Here is a 21,552-nt window from a genome sequence, read left to right on the forward strand (position 1 = left end):
AAAAGAAAGATGCAACTGACTACAGAAGGAAGGCAAGGCAGTCGTTTTCTTCTGGAAATGACCCACCTACGCCACAACCTGTGCATGTCACCCCTCCATCCCCAACATGCTAGACATTTAGAAAATGCAATCGGGAAGAAAAATTCAGATCAGTGGAGGGAGCCCAATTCATGTCTTCAAAAATTTTTTTTCCTTGACCCATGTTTAGGGAGGGACCCTTAGAGGATCAGGCCCACTAAAGGCCCGCCAGAGCACTGGAAAAATTTAGAACCACAGGAGCCGGTTGGATTTGAGCCCGGAGAAGCACATATTGCTATTGCAGTTGCCTTGGTAACTGGGGGGGCAGGCAGAACATGGCTTCCCCATCTTGTATGGAGCCTCGCCGATCCAGTTGCCCCTGGAAGAGAAAAGGTCCCAGGGAGATGGGGTCAAGAGACACAAGAGAGTTGTGTGAACGACCTTCACACGGGTTTCCAAATCTCAGCACCATCACTGGCTGGCTGTGCGACCTTGGGCAAGTCACATCTGCAAGCTTCAGTTTCTTCATCTGTACAACCAAGAGAAGACTTCCCTCTGTCTAGCATAGGGATGCCGTGAAGATGAAATAATGCAGCCACATGTGCATGCACCTAGCACCATGCCTGGTAAATAGGTGACTCCCCAGTAAGTGTTGGTTTTCTTATTCTTTCCACCACCCCTTACCCCAACTCAGGCAGATCTAAGTTCTGGGCCTGGGTCTGGATTCTGCCACCTGTCAACTGGTGACAGAATAAACCATCTCATTTCTTGAGATTGTATTTTGTCCTTTGAATAAAATAAATGAAATGGTATCTGTAAAAATTACATGAAGACTCTTTGTAACTTGTAAGAGTTCTGTGCAGCCCGGCCGGTGTGGCTTAGTGGTTGAGCATCGACCTATGAACCAGGAGGTCACAGTTCGATTCCTGGTCAGGGCACATGCCCGGGATGCAGGCTCGATCCCCAGTAGGGCGTGTGGGAGGCAGTCAATCAATGATTCTTTCTCATCATTGAGGTTTCTATCTCTTTCTCTCTCCCTTTCCCTTCTCTCGCTGAAATCAATAAAAACATTTTTTTAAAAAAAGAGTTCTGTGCAAAGGAGGGCTCAAATAATGAGATGATGAGTGTAATTCAGTCATGGGGGATGTGCCCATGAAGCCTCCTCATGGCCACTGCTGGACATTTATTTCTTCCATGGCCTTAGCCCAAATCTATCCTACCTGCTCCTGAGTTAATCCTTTCAACTGACCACGGCCTTTAGGAGGAAGGGGAATGAGGAGCCATTTCTTAATGGTTACAGACTTTCTCTTTGGGGTGAATAAAAAGTTTTGGAAATAGTGGTTGTACAACATTGTGAATGTAATTAATGCCACTGAACTGTACACTTAAAAATGGTTAAAATAGCAGGTTTTATGTTATATATATATTTTACCACAGTTTTTACAAATTAATAATGTAATCCCCTGGCCGGTGTGGCTCAGTTGGTTGAGTGTCAGCCCATGCACCAAAAGGTCACCAGTTTAATTCCAAGTCAGGGCACATGCCCAGGTTTCCAGTTTGATATCCCAGTCGGAGTGCGTACAGGACGCAACCAATCAATGTTTCTCTCTCACATCAATGTTTCTCTTTCTCCCTCTCCCTTCCTCTCTAAAATAAATAAAAAATAATTTAAATTTAAAAATATATTTTAAAAAACTAATAATGCAATATAACAAAATCCACTGAATTTTACACTTCAAATGGATGAGTTGTATCCTATATAAATTATACATATCAAAGATATATACATATACACACACACACATATATATATAGTGGTTAAAAAAAAAAGGAACATTGAACACCACCTTTGCCTGTGTAAGAACTGTCAGTGGTTTCCCATTGCCTATGCAGTGATTGGCAATTTTTTTGGAAAGGGCAGAGAGTAAATATTTTAGGCTTTGTGGACCAGATGTGTCTACCACATGAAAGCAGTCATAGATAATATTTAAATGAATGCCTTCTCTGTGTTTCAATAAAACTTTATTTACAAAAACAGGCAGCATGCCCTGGCCAGTGTCACTCAGTGGGTTGAGCATCCTCCCATGTACCATAAGGTCAGCCAGTTTGATTCATAGTCAGGGCACATGCCCCAGGTGGGCTCGATACACAGTAGGGGGCATGCAGGAGGCAGCTGATTGGTGTTTCTCTCTCACATAGATGTTTTTCTCTCTCTCCCTCTCCCTTCCTCTCTCTAAGATCAATAAAAACATATTTTTAAAAAATTGGCAGCAGGCCAGATTTTGGTCATAGCCCATAGTTGGCCAACTCCTGACATACAGAGTCACATCGCCTCTTTTGGTCAGGCATTCTAGACTGCTCTAGCAACACATGGTCCAGCTTACACACCTCATCTTCCCACAACTCCCTTCTCCATCCCAGCCCACAGATTTCTCTTTTTCTCTCTTTTTCTCCTCTCAAGGCCTAAAATCATTTCCCCAGCTCTTTCTTGCTTGTGGATGACTAATAAGGTCACTATTGGTCTATAGTGTTAATTATTTTTGCAAATCCCAGTGCCTTATTTTCTTACACTTCAAATGAACACTCTGGGCAGAAATAAAATCTTTTTTTCTCCAAAAGTGATTATTGAATGACTATGAGTAAAGTCAGCCAAAGTGCTTAGAAAAGTATGCACTTCTAGTTTCATATGGAACTTTCATTCATTCATTCATTCATTCACACTTCCAGAGCATCTATTGGGCATCAGGATTTGTGTCAGATGCTGTAGGATACAGTTTTCAAAAGGTCTCTTGGAAATTTAGGGGCATGGAGAGTGTGTGATGGAGACACCAAGGGTGATGGAATCAGAGTAGTTCTTTTTCTTTTTTTTAAATTTAACCACTTGGAAAAAAGTCCTACTGCTTAAAAAAAAAAAAAAAAGGGTTGGCATCATTGTAATAGAAGGATATAGAAATGAGTAAGATCTATTTCCTGCCTTTAGAGAGTTTATAACCTAGTCATAATCATGGGCACCACTTATTTACCACGTACTATGGGCAACAATGTACTATGATTCTCTGAGAGCCAGATACTATTAGCTCTGTTTAAAAAAATTGACTGTAGAAATCAAATGCCTTAGCCAAAGTCCTCACTGTGTACATGGTAGAGCTGGGAATCAAACACAGGTCTGGTAATGACAATAAGAACCAACGCATATTCTGAGTTTCTTAGGAGCCTGGGGGCGGTTTCTGGGTCAGCTTACCTATACTAGTAAGTAGAATATGCATCCATTTTGCAGATGAAGAAACAGTCATAGAGAAGCTAAACTACAATTGGAACCCTGACAGTCTTAATTCCAGAGTCTAAAAATCTTAACAACTACGCTATTAATACTCAATGCTGCAAAAATTTGACATATCAGCAAGCAAACTGAAGAGTTTCATAAGCTGTATGTATTGAAATTTGGTTGTATTTTTCCGTGTCTAATAAAGCTGAGCTATGATATGACACGCTGTCAATAGCAAATAAATAGCTAGAGAATTTATGTTCAGGCTACCAATGACTTCCAGAACATCAGGATAGTAGAATAGAACCAACATAGGACTTGAAATCAACAGGCTTGTGTTTCAAATAGCTCTGCTACTTATTGATTTTGCGACTTCCAGTAACCTCTCTGATCCTCAATTTCTTAACCTGTAAGAAGGGAAAATCAGTGTCCTTCCCTTTTTCCTTCCTTCCTTCTTTCTCTTTCATCTCTTCAGTGAGATAATAAGGTGAAAGTATTTTGTAAATGATCAAGGGCTACGTGAGAGTAAAAGTTGGTTATCATTATATAATTTTGTAATTCCAAATATCGTGTTTACTTAGAATTTGTTCTTGTTTCTGTCTCTATAAGAATCTGTAATGTTTGCAAGTTTGTATATGATACATTGGAAAGAAACTTCCATTTCCCTTTCTCCATAGTCCATGGGATGAAGACCACTTGTGTCTTCTCTCCCACCACACTGATTGGAGAGTCTGAGAGAGTCGGATTAGCTGAACACGCTCATTCGAATTCTCCTTCCTTTCCTTTGGGGCCTGCCTGCCTGCAGGGCGTATGTGTTTTTGTTTGCTTTATTTCACGTGTAAGCTTAGAGGGGCTGGCACTGCCCTTGTAGGAAGAGGCCTGTGGTTGCCCAGTATTGCCTGTCAATGGGTGTGCAGGTCTAATTCAATAGTGAGATATTTGCAAGCCCACTTGGCTGGCAGATCTAAACCACATTCTCCACTATTGACTTCTTCAGTGTCACTGCCTGTCCACCTGCCTCAGTCCTCTATCTTCCAATAAATTCTGAAACTTGGGTAAAGAAAAAGGATTATTAATGGACTCTAAATCTACCCAAATGTATGGCATTGAGGTTACTTAGAATGGAGGAAGGCAGGTTCCTTTTCTTTGAATTCTGCCCATGCCACCTCAGGATCCACCTTCCTGCCCCAGATCCCCCTCTGTCCCAACACTGCACTTACTTAATAGCATAATTGCAGACCAAGTACACTGCCTGGTGCCAAGTGCTTCCCCAGACACTGATGCTGCCACAGGTGTGGATGGCACAGCCCAGCCGGTTGGAGGATGCCCACACCATCTGAGGAAGGACACAGACAAGGGGTGCTGAGAAGGATACAATGGGGCCCAGGTTCCTTGGGGCTGGGAGGCTCCTGCACTTGCTTCAGGGTGGGTGCATTGTGAGGTCTGCCTGTTCCAAAGTGAGGGAACTAGGAGCATATCCTATCTAATAAAGATGGAATATGCAAGTTAATTGTCACTCCGTGACAAAGATGGCAGCGCCCACAGCCAATAAGGAGAGAATATGCAAATTGATGCAACAAAGATGGCGGCAGGTGTTCCGCCCTGTCCCAGCCGCTCTGGGCCTCTGGGCAGCATGCGGGAGCAGGTGTAGAGTGGCGGGGGGGGCGTGGGGGGGTGGGGGGGGGGAGAACGCATGCTATCAGAGTGGGGGGGTGCAGGGGGTGGAGGGAGCCACAGGAGGGCAGCAGGGCTGGAGCGAAGGCGGAAGGTGGCTCTGGCCCAGAGTGAAGGTGGAAGGTGGCGGCCAGAGAGAAGGCCCGGGTCCCGAGTGCCGGAGGGAAGCCGGTGCCGGCAGCCAGGGGAAGGAAGGCCAATTCTTGCATGAATCTTCATGCATCGGGCCTCTAGTTGTACTGCTCTATTAGGGTTTGTTTTTTTTTCTTTTCTTTTTTTCCTAATGACCACTGCTTGAAAATTGTTGTGCTGGAGTTTAAAATACAAACTTTGGAGTTAAATAGCCTTGGATCAGAATCTCACTATCACTAGCTGAGTGTCTTTGACCAAGTCACTTAACCACTCCGTGCCTCAGTTTCTAAGATGGAGGCAATAATATTTCATGGTATGTCAGGAAGGGCATCTGGTTTTGGCCTTACATTTCCTAGAGGGTCTCAAATTTAGAATTTTGATATTAACTCCACATGAGTCATAGAGAGACCAAGAGGACCGAAAGAAGATATTTGACATGCAATTAGAAGTTCCTGTTTTATTTTCTGCAATATCATATTGCATTGTATTTTTATGTGTGATAAGTGTTAACATATTCAATATTAATACTCAAAATATACCATGATTTTTATGATCTTATTTTGGCCTTTCTTTCTTTCTTTCTTTCTTTCTTTCCTTTCTTTCTAAGATAGTGGGAGCCTTAGAAAACAGAAAATACTAGAAAATATTTGGACCTATTGAATTCAAAAGCACTCTTGATCTTGTCAGACCATACATCCTCATTCTGGGGTCAAACAATCTGGTCAGCATACCTAAGACACTCAAAATTAGATCCAGTTCATCTCAATTCAACTTTCCAGGAACATGCTTATTACGTAAGAGGAAGTCCATAGGGGGCTCTGTTTTATTTGTAGTTTCTGTTCCACCACATGCTTTTTCTTCTAAGGGATCAGGATTTGTTTTCCCGTCAGCCCTTAGTCCTGACAAAGGGGTACCTGGGTGTAGTGGGAGCACACAGGGCCACTGCAGCGCCAAGGGCAGTGTGGGCCGCAGTCCTTTGGGGCTGGAAACAAGTAATGCCGCTTCTCCTCAGACCAAGACTTCACGAGATCGACCACCGAGCGGTACCTGGGGAGGCAGAGAAGATGGAAGACACAGGGTGGGGTAGGGTGTGTGTTGTGGGGGGGGGGTCACTCTGCCACCAACCTGCTCGTTCACCTTGTTGAATGACTGAGTGAGGAAGGGCAGAGGGTCACTCACCGGCCAGAATGGATGGCGAGGTTCTGGCCCACGTATCTCATCAGCTGTGAGGGCCCATGGGCCCAGATGCACTGGGTGGCCCAGGCCTCAGCAGACCTGGCCAGCCGCTCGTCCCAGATCTGGGGAAAGAAAGGCCATGCAGTTCCCCGGGGAACCACCATCATCATCACAACAGTGTCCAGACTTCACATTTTCCTGGTACCATGACTCCCCTGGCCCTCGGAACCCTGCAATAATCCACTTGACAGATTAGAAAACTGAGCTCAGAGAAGGCCCATGACTTCAAAGTCAACAGCAAATCCACATAGGAACTGACATGCACACCCAGGTCCCTTTTCTCCTCACTAGACTTCAAGATTGGGGCTTTCTGTTGTGAGTGGGGTTCCAGGGTATTGGTCCAGGCATTCCCAGCAGTTAGAAGTGGCTGAACCTAGGGTAATGGGAAGAGAACTAATTTTTTATTTCATTTATTATATTTTTAAAATGTATTTATTTTAACTTTAAAAATACTTAATTCAAAAGATTTTTTTGAATAATAAAAACATGCACAAGTTTAATATGGAAGATGTCCAAATGAGGAAAAGTGGAAAGTCTCTCCCCTCTATTCTACACTTATCCCGCCAGCCACTGTGCCCCTTAGAGGCAACTGTCGCTGTGAGTTTTCTGTGTCTCCTTCCAGGAATATTCTAGATCTGTACAAGCATATATGATTACATATATAATTATACCAGATATATATATATTTCTTGACAAGTGGCAGCATGCTACACATTCTATTCAGCACCTTATTTTCACTTAACAAGATAGGTTATCTTGGCGATTATTCCACATCCGTATGTAGAGAACACCCTCTCATCCTTCATAACAGCTTCATCGTTTTGCAATGTATGAATGTTCCAAGTTTTATAACCTGAAAAGTCATCACTTAAAAAAAATACTAGTTTCCTTCCAGCTCTGACTTCCTGGGGTTCTCTGAGAAGTCATTTGTTCCTTCAGCAGATATTGCACAGTATTTCTAGGCACCGAGGACTCAGTCTGGCAAGGAAATGAGATGTGAAACCATCACTACAATCCTGGAGGGTGTGAGGATGTGAAATGGGCTGGAACTTGCTTGGGGCTGAGGGAGAGAAAAGGCTCCTTGAGCAAGGATATCTGTCCTGGGGGCAGAAGCCAGCTAGTGGAGAAGAAATGGGGCACCAGCTCATAGTCTTCTGGGAAAGCAGAGAAATGTTTCCTTCGTTCTACCAAGAGGTAAACTGAGGGAAGGCAGAGAAAATGAAGACACGAGGCGGGGGAAGGAAAATCGCTCTGCCACCAACCTGCTCGGTGACTTTGTTGAGTGACTGAGTGAAGGGAGGGCAGAGGGTCACTCAAACCCACACTCACCAACCCTCCCGGGTCCCTTGTGAGACATCTCTTTCTCTCTGCTCTACACACTACCTGCCATCTTCAACACCTGCTGAAGTGAGTGCCTTGCACACACAACTGGTGCTCAATAAATGTGTCATTTGTTTGAAAATGGAGGGCCTTCTATGTGCCAGTTGATGTGTTAATAAATGAATGAGTCAGTCAATGAACAAATAAATGTTCTCCCCCTCTAGCTGCCTGCCATTTCTGCTTCTGTCCCCACCCCTCCCCACACCTTATCACTACCTGTCATTATATTCTATATATATTTTGTTGATGTTCGCTTTCTACCATCCTCACTAAAATATAAGTTCCAGGAGGGAAGGGCGTTTTGTTTGTCCATCCTGTTCTGGGTAGTGTCCATGAGGCTTAGCGTGGTGCCTGGCTCCAAACAGGCACTAGTAAGTAAGTGAATGGACTGTTGCAAAAGAATTTGCAGGCTGTTGTGCAGCAAGTTGGGGGTGGGACTGGCAATCTCTTTCCCTAAAGAAATCTGTGGGTGGGCTGGAAGCTTATGTCTCCAGACTGGTCTGGGACAATGGTCCCAGAGGAGGGGCTGTGATAAAGAGAAAAGTTTCCTCCTCCACTCTGGGAAGCTGGGGTAAGAGCCACTAGCCCTGTCTCTTTGAAAGCAGACATCCCGGCTTCCTCTCATGGTCAGCTGCTGGTTTTTCTCAGCTGGAGACCCCCAGGTACCAGTCCCCACAGCTCCAAAATCTACCTCCACAGGCTTGTTGAGGATGGTCTGGGGATGGCCATCACACCCCTGGGGCAAAGAGACAATAGCATGGAAAGCTCCAGCTACCACCCTCTGCAGGTCCCCAGTGGGGAGCCAAAATTCTTGGGCAGGGTATTGTGTTGGCTAAGACAATGGCCTTTTGCAGCAAGCACACTTGGGTTGGAATCCCAACTGGGTGACCTTGGGCAAATTAATTCTCTGCATCTCAATTTCTTTATTTGGAAAATGAAGATGACAGTTCCCACCTCTAAGGAAGAGTATCCTCAGGGTATGTGAAGTGCCTGGCATACAGTAGGTGCTCCATAAATAACAGTTCTCTGCCCGACTCCCCGCAGGCCCTGTGTAATCACCTTTGTGCCCTCATCCACAAAATGGACAGACTACATCCTGCCCTTGCCACGTGGTCCAGACACCCAGATACTGGCTTGTGGGGCCAGGTTGGTGAATGGTCCAGCCCTTCCGAGACAGGTTGAGATAAGTGGTATTTGCTGGAAGGGGGACTGGGGAGGGCACAGGGACTCACCATATACTCCATGTTGGCAGCTGGTGGGTGCACGCTGGCCCTGATGTGGTTGTGATAATCCAGTAAGGCACTCATGTCCCGGACAGAGATGTGGCGCTTCCGCCGGTAGTGGGGCACCCCCAGGCCACTCAGGGAGTGCACTGCTGTGCCCTCGGTCCAAGCCAGCACTAGGGTGGTATTGGGCATCAAGGTGTTCACTGTCTGGCCTGCCCAGAAGAACAGGACTGCCAGGCCCACAGTGCTGGGCAGCAGGGGCATAGCTGGCTGAAGGGGTCACACGTCTGCCTTGTGCAGTCAGAGCTGGCTGCCTGGAGGGGGTAGGTATAAGGGCACCAAACCATGAGTGTTCTCCAGCATTGCCATCTCAGAGGATGCTAACCCTGGGAGCTTGGTGAAGACCTGCTGACTCAGCTCTGGCCCAATACCCTGTCCTTCCCACCCCAGCAGACTGAGTGGATTGGGCAACAGAAATGCCCAGACAGTAGTTAACCTGGATCAGGACTTGGGGTGAGATGGTGCCACCACTTGAAAGCCAGGGCTCCATCCCACCAGCCCAGAAGAAAGATCTGTCCTCCCCATCCTAGATGCCCTCTTCACCCATCCTGCTTAAAGTGGGCTCCTTCAATGCCCTAAGAGGGGCAGGGCCAACCTTCCCCAAGGCTTAGTGAGGGCTCTCTTGTCCCTGAGCTGCTGCACTTTCAGCAATGAGGGCAAGACACAGAAAGAAGCAGATGTGGAGAATGAAAGAGGCAGAGAGAAAGAAAAACAAGAAACAGAAATGAGCAAGATCAAAAAAAATACAGAGACACTGAATGGAAGATATAGAAAGGTGGAAAGATATAAGACAGAATGAAAGATGATGATAGGAGGAAAAAGAAAGAACATTGGATTGGGGGGTTCGGGGGGAGACAGAAAGAAAGGTAGAGAGAGAGAGAGACAAAGGAAAAAACACACAGAGAAGAGGGAGAGAGAAATAGACTTGAGAAGAGACCTAGAGAGAGATGTGCAAGAGACCATGCAGCAGGAGCTCATACCCAGGACAGGCAGCCCAGGGGGGTGGCAGGAGGAGTCCGAAGAGGAGGCAGGGGACTTCTGCTGACACCCAGGCCCGCCTGGCAGCACAGCGACTTTAAAGGTCCCCTGGGAGCTGATGGCATCTGACGCGCCCTGTCCCACAGCCCCCTCCCCTTCCAGCCAGGCCAGGCTTGAACAGGAGGCTCCGCCCACTGCCCATTTGCTGGCTTTTCTCTCCAGCCTCTGCTGTTCCACTTCCATCTGGAGTGTGCAGGGCTGGGGCTAGGCTGCTGGTCAGGGTAGGAATGTGGCAATGACAGGGATTCCAGGAGGAAATCTCAACCCCCTTTGGGAGACCCAGAGGCTTTTCTCTGCCTCCAGACCCCAACATATCAAGGCCACCTTGCATCCAGCGTATTTTCTGACTGTTTTCCCTACATAGCCCACTGGCCTCAGAGCAGGCTGTTAACATGGCCCATCTCATGAGCACCTACTATGCACCAGGCCTGGACTGAGTGAGTGCTTCATATGAAAGCTCAGCCAACTCTCAGAACTATACATGATAGCTCTCCATTTTACAGATAGACAAACCAAGTCCCATAGAGGTGAAGGAACAAAAGTCACGCCAGCCTATCTGCAACAATGCAAGGATTCAAGTCCAAGTCTGACCGCAGGGCCCTGTGAGTATGTAAAATGGACGCCATCTTTTGTATAGATGCATAGGAATAAAGCCTCAGGGCATATTCGTTGTGATGCTGCTCATAGCACTGTGTAGCCTCATTAGTTAAGCATTCAAATCCCCATTTCACTCACTAACTGGGTGTCCTTGGGCAGGTTACTCAACCATTTTGTGTCTCAGCTGTCATAACGGGACCTACCTAGAGCATTGCTGCAAGGACTAGACAACTTAACATTTGTGGAGCACTCAGACAGGACCTGGCACACTGTGTGTGTGTGTGTGTGTGTGTGTGTGTGTTGCCAAAGCCCCTTTGCTGTTGTCCTTCTGAGTTAAGAAAGTTTAATTTCCTCCTCTCTGATTAATTGTATTCTCCATGAATAATACACAATATTTTTGTTATGAGAGGGGGATAGACTTACAAGAAAGATGTTACATAAAAAAAAAATTTGAAGTATTTGTGAGTCTTCAGCCTCCTCCTCCAGTGACCTCTGAGAATCCCCAGGCAGAACCAGGTGGTGATGCAGGGCTGGAAGCTGGGACTGGACTACCCAGGCGGGGTCCTCCCCAGACACATGGGATTCTCACTCTAGGCAGCCAGCCAGCTCCAGCCTCCATGGCCCAGACAGTGCCTGCTGCCACACACCTTCCTTCTGGAGCAGCTTCCCCGAGCCCAGGCTAGATGCTGGGGGAGGTGGGGCAGGCAGAGCAGTGAGTGATGGGAGCTGCCAACACTGACCTCTGCAGAGAGAAAGAAAAACAAGAAACAGAAAAGAAATGAGCAAGATCACCCCAGAAGGAGAAGAGAGACTGGCTCCCATCTAGCCCCATCACTGGGTATATTCAGTATGCTGGGTATCCCAGGGCAAGTCCCTATCCTTCTCTGGGCCTCAGATGCCCCACTGGAGAAACTGGACTAGGGCTCTTCTGCCTACAGCAGCTGGGATCCGTGGTACACCAGGGGGAGCTCTGCAGCCCAAGGGAGGAGGACACAGCCTTGGCACTTAGGACCCCAGGAGTGTCAACAATTGTGCCCACTCTCTCAGAATGCTTAACATGAACGTCTCCCATGTAACTGGCACCTGCATTGGTTCAGAGCTTCACATCCATCTCTCACAGCTAAGTTTGAGGTAGTAACCCCACCCACTGTACAGATGAGGATACTGAGGCACACAGAGCCTCAGTGACTTGCCATAGGGCCTAGAGCTTGTTTGTGTGGTAACTGGGGTTCTGACAATGAATATCCTCAAGACATTTATAGAATGCACACGCAACTGTGCACACATCACACAAGCACATCCTCCTCCCACAAATCAGACAATCCATTCCACCAGCCCGAGATCCCTTCTATTGTGCACCCCTTCTACTGTGCACCCACCCTTTCACATTTAATATCTGACACATATAAGCTGTATTTGCCCCTATCTCAGTGCCCAGCATTTTTAATCACTTTTGTGGATAAGCTTATTCAATCAGAGCATCCCTATCCAGTCAGTACTATTGTCATTATATCCATTTTTATATACATGAGGAAACTGAGGCACAGAGAGGTGAGTCATTTATCTGGGGTCACACAACCAGTGGGTGGCTGAGGTGGGATAGGCACCTGGGAAGGCTGGTTACACTGTCTCTCCACAGAGACAGACATGGAAGAAGGTATGACCCTGCAGTTCCGTCATGCATACAAAGTCACCATCTCTTGTCCTGCATGTTCACACATCCACAGAAACCCAGAAACCACACTGGTGGCAAACAAACAGGGACACCCCCGGCTGCTCCACCAGGTGGAACCTTCTCTGTGTCCTCATTGACTAAGGCAGGTTTCCAGGGGATAAAAATGTTAGAAGGTGGAGGCAGGAAATAATCAGGGGCAACCCAGATGAATGTCCTGGCTGGTCACTACCTTTAGGGTAGGAATACTTTCTCACCCTTGGAATTTTATCACCCTGGATTCAGCTATTGCTCCATCCTCACCCATCCTAGAATTCTCTCTGGGTTTGAGTGAACAGAGGGGAAATTATTCTAGACAGCAGTAATATTCAAGGCAGTATAACTCAGTAGCTAACAGAAAGCCTAGGTCTACGACCCACTTCTATGGCTTACTAGCTATGTAACTGTGGGCAAGTTACTTAACCTTTCTGTGCCTCAGTTTACTCATCTATAAAACAGGGCTGCCTCATGACACTGTTATGAGGATTAAATGAGTTAGTACATCTGAAGACCCTTGACACAATGCTTGGCACAGAGAAAGCAGCCAGTAAGTGTTACCTATAATAACAGCTAATAATAATAACAATAACAGTCAATGTTTACTTAGCACATACTAGATGCCAGGCATTAAATGCTTTAGAGTCACGATCTCATTTAAGCTCATTTCATGGGTTAAATATCAGGATCTTCTTTCTATAGAGGAGAAAGTAGAAACTCATAGAGATTAAGTAACTCATCCAAGTTCACACAGCTAGTCCCAGTGGAAACTGGATCCCAACGCTAGGTCTCTCTGATTCTTACCCTGCAATAGCTGCTTCTGAGAAAAAACTGGGGGACAGGAGCCTGGTGCTTGAGGGAGGAGACTGAGAAAGCTGGAAGGGCCTTAGGAATCTTCTCAGTCACTCCCTCATTTGCCAGTTGAGGAAGGTGGTTCAGAGAGGTTAAGTGACTTGACCAAGGTGACACTGCAATTGGCAGACTGAGTACTGCAACTCAGATTTACTATATTCCAAATCGAAGTGGAGGAGGGAGAAAGCTTGAGGGAGGAAAGCACATGTAGAAAAACAAAACAGCCGAAACCGGTTTGGCTCAGTGGATAGAGCGTCGGCCCGCGGACTGAAAGGTCCCAGGTTCGATTCCGGTCAAGGGCATGTACCTGGGTTGTGGGCACATCCCCAGTGGGAGATGTGCAGGAGGCAGCTGATCAATGTTTCTCTCCCATCGATGTTTCTAACTATCTATCTCTCTCCCTTCCTCTCTGTAAAAAATCAATAAAATATATTTTAAAAAAAAAAGAAAAACAAAACAAAACAAAACACAGTGGTGATCCAGACCCTTCAAAACTCTCCAGGTCAGCCCGACTGGTGTTGCTCAGTGGTTGAGCGTTGACCCATGAACCAAAAGGTCACCAGTTCAATATCCTGTCCAGGCACATGCCTGGGTTGCAGGCTCAATCCCCAGTAGGGGCATGCAGGAGGCAGCTGATCAATGGTTCTCTCTCATCATTGATGTTTCTATCTCTCCATTCCTCTCCCTTCCTCTCTCTCTAAAATCAATAAAAACATTAAAAAAACAACAAACCAGCACTGCAGGTCCTTCCAAAAGATAAACTGTAAGAAAACAAAAGGGATGGAAGAGGAATCAGTGGAAACACTTAAAAAACACAAAATTTTTCAATGGTGTAAGACTAAGTTCTACTATTTAGAGATGGGTACTTGGGCAATAAAACTATAAAGAAACACAAAGAAATACTATACAGTAAAAGTCTGGCTATGATGGGGTGGGACATTTGAAAGGCTTCTATTTTGTGATGTGACTGGTGGTTGCACATGGTTCACCTTATTAGGTTCTACATTTATTTTATGTGACTTTCTGTATTTGTGTTTTATTTTACCATAAAAAGGATTTTAAAAAAATAACAGCTGTAGTAATTTATATGGTGACACCTTCCATCTGTTACCACCTGAACCACCTACCTTCTTTTTAAAGGTTGAGGACATGGAGGTTCAAAGAGGGAGGCAACTTGCCCACAGTCACACAGCAAATAAGTCTGGGAGCCAGAACTCGACCCCAGTGGCTTGGTGTGTCTCCGCAGCACAGTGGTGTTTGGGCTGCTGGTGGCAAACAGGATTAGAGAGGTCTCACAGCAGGTTGAGAGAAACCAGCTCCTCAGAAGGTAAAATACACCCAGAAGCACCTCAGGGTGCCCAGGTCTGACTGCTGCTCTCTCTCTCCCCAATTAACAGCCACTTCTTTGGCAGGGTACCTAGTGGATGGTTGGATGGTCTAGTGGACAAGGACCAGAGCTGTGGAGTCAGAGAGGATCCTGGCTCTCAGTGAACCAGGGCAAGTCATAAGCCCTCTCTAAGCCTCAGTTTCCTCATCTGTAAATAGGGAACAATAAATAGGTGCTACCTTATTTGGCCATTATGAGAAATTCAGTGAGACACTGAAAGTGTTAGCACACAAAGCAAAGTTTGTCCGATGTTAGCTATTAACCTGCCCAAACAAACTGCGTGATTCCATTGACAAGATGCTAAATTATAGGCAAAACTAACTTAGGATGATAGAAGTCAGAACAAGGGCTAATTCTGGGGGGTACTGACTGAGAGGGGAATGTGGAGCTCCTACTGAGGCTGCTGTATCTGTTTCCTATTTTGATCTGGGTGGTGTACATATATAAAAATTCATCTACTTGTACACTTTAGATTTTAGCACTTAAAATTAATTTATACCTCAATAAAAAAGTTAAGAGTTATATATAGTTTTAAAAATCTTAAAAAGAGCTCTTTCAGCAAGAATAAAATTAAAGTCCTATATAAAAAACACACACACCAACAAAAATATCGCATTCCTGTCTCCCCAACACACACTTCCTACCCCATATACATAATTACCCTTCCCCAATACACCCACAAAAACCCCTTACACTGTATACACACATCCAAAGACCCCAATACTGACACAAATAGAAGTCACTGTCCAGTAAAACAGACACACCTGTACTCCCACTCAACCCCACAGCACATCCCTCTTCAAATATAAATGCTTTCCCACTCTGGGTACATGGGGACACACCCTACATGTAAACACACAAATGGAGACACAGGCAAACCAAACCCATCGACTGAACTGACTCCATGGGCAGCTTTGTGAGTCAGACAGACGTCAGTCTTGGCCCCACCACGTCCTCACCATGGGACTTTGAGGCAAGTCATGTAATTTCTCTGAGCCTCAGTTTCCTCGTCTGTAAAACAGGCTTAATAAGATCTCTCATGAAATGAAATAAAAGTAAAAAGGAAGAGCATGAGCAAAACAGTTCTCAGAGGCTGAAGGAGTTTTGTCTAATTTGTTTCTGAATCATGTCAATATAAGTAAACTTGTGTGTGCTGTCAGTTCTCACCAGCTTAATGTACAGACACAGTATGATCCCAATAAAATTCCAACAAGGTTTCTGGAAGAAGTTGACAAGTTGATTATAAACTTCATGTAGAAGAGCTATGGCTCAGGAATTTTCAAGATACTCCATTAGTCATATTAGTAATACATGATGATTAAGCAACCCCCCTAAAACTGAGTAGTTACCTGGGTGAAAAGAGAAGCTGAAACACTAGGAGTGAGCCAGAGAGACAGCAGTACAAGGAGAAGGGAACAGCACAGGCAAAGGCTCTGAGGCGAGAGGGAATTTGGTCCATTTGAAGAACTGAAAAAAGGCAGGTTAGGGAAGACTCAGAGGGTACAGAGAGTGTAAGAGGTGGATTGAGAGATCAGCTCAGAGGTAAGCACGGGCTGTTGCTTGTAGGTTGGCGGCCTTGAATGCCTCACCAACTGCAGGGCTGATGAAGACCTGAGATTCTCCTTCAGTGCTTTGCCCTATTGGGGCATAGGGACTGGGGGCTGGGAGGGAGGTGGGCAGACCAGGGCTTAGTTCTTCAGGAAAAGACAGCGCCTCACCCCAGTTCACCTAGGAGCTGATATCTCATGTACCCCAGAACCCTGAAATCTGGGGGTGGGGGGTAGGGAGGGTCTGTTTCTGTCCCTCTCTCTGTAAGGATTCCAAGCTGGGTTTTTGCAGGGCTGCGCCAAGGAGCCCCTCAACCTCCTGGGAGGGATAGCCCCCTCCCTCCTCCAAAAAAGTGGGGGTGGGAGCTGGAAGGTGTGGATGGCCACGCGGGCTTAACCTTGAAGGGGCACCCCATGCTCCTGAGCCCTGGCCCCGCAGTCTGGGGCGTGAGGCCACCGGGGCCAGCAGCCGTGCCCTGGGGGCCAGCAGCCGGAGGACTGGAGAATCCTTGTCTTGGTCCAGTCGGACAGCTGCACCGCCAGGTGTGGCTGTGGAATTTGCTGTATTGCCGGCCTGTGCAGCTGGAGCGGAAAAGCCTCCGCGTCAGCGCCCCCAGCCTGACCACCGAATTCCTGCGCGGGGTGTGGAGCGCCGGCCCTGTGGTCACATGCCAGTGCGGGACCCTAAGAATTCAATAGGGCGGGGTGGGAAGGGGCCTGTGGGACCCTCTGAGCCTCCTTGCAGTTCAGCGGCATGAGAACTGACCAGACTTCCATCTGCTAAACGGGGACCGTGCCGCTTTGCCTTACCTATCTCACAGGCTACCATGAGCAGTCAAAGATGAACATCTTTTAGAGGTGAGTGCCGATTGTGCACTTACTGTATACCTGACACCTGGTAAAATAAGGTTTCATTTATTTATCCGGGCAACAAAGTTAGCACAATACCGTTCTCATTTTTAGGTGAGGAAACAGAGATAAGGACTTACCCTAGGTCACACAGGTAAATTCTGAATCTAGACTTGAACCCGTGTCCGTCTGACTGTGTTCTAAAACATGGCCGCTAAACCCTATCAACTGCTACTTGGTGAATTTGCAGAGTGCTGTGAGCAGGTGAGCCATTATTTTTGGTCAGAGTGGCACTCCCCAAATCTAGGGGGCAGTGTGGGTTAGTGGTTAGCACTTTGCCCGTGGGGTATAGCAGCCTAGTTTGAATCCTCACTGAGCTGGATTGCTAGCTGTGTGACTCTGACTAGGTCATTTTCTCAGCCTCTGTGTGCCTCTGTTTCCATTTGTAGACTGGAGTAATAATAGTACTACCTGTGGGACTGTTGTGAGAAGGAAGAGAATCAAATACAGTTGGCCCTTAAACAACATGGGTTTGAACGGCATGGATCCACTTATACTCAGATTTTTTTCAATAAATACATACAGTTCTGTAAATGTATTTTCTTTTATGATTTTCTTGAAAATATTTTCTTTTCTCTACCTTACTTTATTGTAAGAATATAGTATGTAATGTATTAAATAACATACAAAATATGTGTTAATCGACTATGTTATTAGTAAGACATCCAGTCAACCGTACTTCAGTTTTAGGGGAGCCAAAAGTAATACACAAATTTTCACCTGCAGAGGGATTGGTGCTCCTAATCTCTGCGTTGTTCAAGATCAACTGCACAGTAAAGCACTTAGCACAGTGCCACTGGACACTTAGTTAAGGCTCAATAAAACAGTGATTCTTTTTAGAACCTAGGCATTTTATTCTCAGTTTGGTATATATATATAATTTCATAAATTATGAATTATAGCCCTAGCTGGTCTGGCTCAGTAGATAGAGCGTCGGCCTGTGAACTGAGGGATCCTGGGTTCCATTCCAGTCAAGGGCACATACATGCCTGGGTTGCAGGTTCGATCCCCAGTAGGGGGTGTGCAGGAGGCAGCCAGTCAATCATTCTCTCACATCATTGATGTTTCTATCTCTCTCTCCCTCTCCCTTCCTCTCTTAAATCAATAAAACATATATATTTAAAAAATAAAATAAATTACGAATTATAACAAGACTTATAAAATATAAATATGTACTTTAATGAATATTTTTAAAGCAAATATCTGTGATGACCCACAGGTAAAGAACCAGGACATTGACTATAACCCCAAGCCTCTGATCTCAATGTCCTCCCTCCATCCTATAGGTATGCGGAACTGGGATACTAGTTCCCTGCTTTCCCCCTCCCTCTCCCCACCTAATTTTACCAACAACTCTTTCAGGCAACAACTGCCCCTCCTCCCAGGCCTGAGATAGGTCAGTTTGGGGTCTGCAAGAGGATCCTCAAGGCTGCTGGGGATGGCTTAGGGTCCCTGGCAGCCCTTTCTACTGCTCTCCCTCATTCCTGCCCTCCCCCCCCCCCCCCCCACCAGCCCTTCTGACCTTGTGCCCAAACGGGCCCAGATAATGAGCAGCAGGAGGTTGTATACTGGGAGGCACAGCCAGTAGATACAATCCGCACCCACCCCCCCCCCCCGCCCCCCCCCCCCCCCTCCCCTTAAGTCAGGCAGGCTGGCCTCTGGAGACAAAGGTTTTGCTCAACTGCCTCACACCAGGGGGTGACTAGTCATCCCATCCAGCCAGGAAAGGAGGTGGCCAGAGGTTAAAAATGGGGGAGGCATTGCAGGGGAGAGCTCAGAAGGAAGGAATTGGTACAAGGGGACGAATACTTCTGCTGGCTGGCCAGGAGCTGTAGACAAAGAGGGCCGCCCGCCCCCTGGGAGAATTGCTGGCTGCCAATCTGCCCTGCCAACCCAGAGTGAGTGAATTATTTCACACATACTAGCCAACAAAGGGACACCTGATGGTTGCTCTTTCTGTAATGATCTCTTCCCACTGTTCCTCTGGCCAGCTCCAGCCAATTCTTCAGAAATCAACTCTTCCCTGAGTCTCCCTATTCCTATAATAGGGTCCTCTCCTCATGGCCCCAAGCATCCTCTACATAACCTATTATCATTCTACCTCGGCATCCTTCAAACTTGATGGACCAGAAAACTCCTTCCCCGTGATTTATAATCAATTTCATAATGATTATTTTCCATTGTTTCTCTTCTGTTCATAAAGAAGCAATTTAAATTTTAAAATAATTTCCTTTACATCACATATTAATAAGGATTTATTTTTTTTAAGAAATCCTCACCCAAGGATATTTTTCCATCGATTTTTAGAGAGAGTGGAAGAGAGAAGGAAAGACAGAGAGAAATATTGATGTGAGAGAAACATATCGACTGGTTGCCTCGTGCATGCTGGAGCCCTGATCAGGGAGGAGTCTGCAACCCAGGTACGTGCCCTTGACAGGAATTGAACCTGGGAACCTTCGGTCCACAGGCCGACGCTCTATCCACTGAGCCAAACCAGCTAGGGCTTAATAATGATTCTTTAACATATTAACAAAAAAAATTTTTTTGCATGTTTAGTAGCTGCCAGACACAGTTCTAGATGCTTGAGATGCATTATTGAATAAAACAGGCAACGTTCCCTACCCTCTGGGGCTGACATTCAAGTAGGAGAGACAGAAAATAAACACATGAATAAATAAATAATAAAGTATGTTTAAAAAAGAAACTTTGATGGCATTCCTAATCCATAAAGACCTCTTAGTTTTTGCCACTTAATCAAGTGATACAGGCCAATTTACTTTTAAAAATATATATGTTTTTATTGATTTCAGAGAGGAAGGGAGAGGGAGAGAGATAGAAACCTCAATGATGAGAATGAGAATAGAATCAATCATTGCTCGGCTGCCTCCTGCACACCCCCTACTGGGGATCAAGCCCATAACCCGGGCATGTGCCCTGACCGGGAATGGAACTGTGAACACCTGGTTCATAGGGAGATGCTCAACCATTGAGCCACACTGGCTGAGCCAGGCCAAATTACTTTAAAACATACCAAGATCATTGTCAGAATAGAAGCCTCTTTTCTAATGGAAACATTTTTTTTGTATTCTGCCCCAGCAGACTTTAATCTTATGAATCAGTGATATTAGAATATAATATGGTTATAAAAAAGAAAAATTCTTTATAGAAAGCAGTAAAAACTTACGTTTCCTTTTACTTAATCTCTAGTTTACATATATCCATGCCTGGCCAAAGTACAATCATAAGCTCAGATGATTTCCATGCAACCATTCCACAAATTTAGTGATTTTATATTTTTCAAAAGCATTGCCATCAAAATAAAAAGACAAATACAAGTGATTTTCAAAAAAATAAAAAGGCAGGTTATTAATTTGTCCAAGAGAAACTCAGACTTCAAGATAAATTCTATAATCTTGAAACTCTTATAACAAGTGACATAAATATAGGGTTTGCTTATGAAATTACATTTAGCATTCAATAAGAAAATATTACTTTTTTGTAGCAGACATATTTTTCATTCTAGTTCTCCATTTCTATAAACATGAAGCCATGTGCTTCTGTAAAACCAGACTCTAAGAACCTAAAATATAAAATTCTGAACAAAGGTCAAAGTTATGATAATCTGATATAAAAATTTTAAACCTTATGTGATGGGTTTTTAAAGCTTTAATTGAAAATGCTGCTCAGTACTTATTAAACTTTTCTCGTTATGAACATCTTTATTAGCTGAGATATTTCTTTAGCAAGAAACTCATCTACCTTTTCATCATTCAGTGGTTCAGTTCCCATAGGAGCAGCAGAATAAATGCTTGATTCTTTACCTTATTTACTAGTTTTCAAAATAATGAGTTGATTCCTCCAAAAGTGGCCATTATGTTTTTTGAGTGCCATTATGAACCCATGGATTTAAACAGATGCGTTTCCATCCATTGAAGTTATTATTCTCATTTATGCTCAAATTGTCCCAGCTTTGGCCTTTGGGAGCCTTTTTGTTGGTTCCTGTGCCCTCCTGAAATGACCTTGCCAGTCCTTTATTGCTAACGGCTTCCTTGCTTTCTGGTTTGACCAGATGGTCCAGCCTCAACTTGTACATTCTGGGAAATTGTACCCTGGTCAGTGTGGCTCAGTTGGTTGAGCGTCATCCCCTGCACCTGCACTAAAGGGTTGCTGGTTCAATTCCTGGTCAGGGCATATGCCCAGATTGAGGATTTGATTCGCCCTTGGGATGTGTGGGGGAGGCAGCAGATCGATGTTTTTCTCTCTCTCTCCCTTCCTCTCTCTCTCAACTCAATTAAAACATATTTCATTTAAAAAAATGTAGGAAATTGTATCTTTTAATTGTCTTCAATATGAAATTATTAAACATGGGATGTCCTAACGTCTAGTCCAGTCGTGGGCAAACTACGGCCCACGGGCCGGATCCGGCCCGTTTGAAATGAATAAAACTAAAAGAAAAAAATACCGTACCCTTTTATGTAATGATGTTTACTTTGAATTTATATTAGTTCACACAAACACTCCAT

General features: G+C 45.3%; 1 protein-coding gene across 1 annotated transcript; it reads right to left on the minus strand.

The window, feature by feature from the left end:
* Nucleotides 1–264: 264 nt before the first annotated feature.
* On the minus strand, nt 265–9,195 carry R3HDML (R3H domain containing like). The gene is made up of 5 exons (XM_070421615.1): nt 8,938–9,195; nt 6,269–6,387; nt 6,004–6,136; nt 4,504–4,619; nt 265–397 (listed from the first exon to the last, which is right to left on the minus strand). The coding sequence occupies exons 1-5, from the start codon at nt 9,193–9,195 to the stop codon at nt 265–267; spliced, it is 759 nt and encodes a 252-aa protein (XP_070277716.1).
* Nucleotides 9,196–21,552: the final 12,357 nt, after the last annotated feature.

Source organism: Myotis yumanensis, unplaced genomic scaffold, assembly GCF_028538775.1.
Source record: "Myotis yumanensis isolate MYYU_CA2020_CCGP unplaced genomic scaffold, mMyoYum1.0.hap1 SCAF_7, whole genome shotgun sequence".
NCBI lineage: Eukaryota > Metazoa > Chordata > Mammalia > Chiroptera > Vespertilionidae > Myotis > Myotis yumanensis.

What these genes read in the sequence shown, in the direction of transcription:
- R3HDML (XM_070421615.1), bottom strand. Translation starts at nt 9,195, where the DNA reads ATGCCCCTGCTGCCCAGCACTGTGGGCCTGGCAGTCCTGTTCTTCTGG. An exon ending in CTGCCAACATGGAGTATATG is followed by an intron (nt 6,388 to 8,937) that starts GTGAGTCCCTGT and finishes TTCTTTCCCCAG; the next exon opens with ATCTGGGACGAGCGGCTGGC. An exon ending in CTCGCCATCCATTCTGGCCG is followed by an intron (nt 6,137 to 6,268) that starts GTGAGTGACCCT and finishes CTGCCTCCCCAG; the next exon opens with GTACCGCTCGGTGGTCGATC.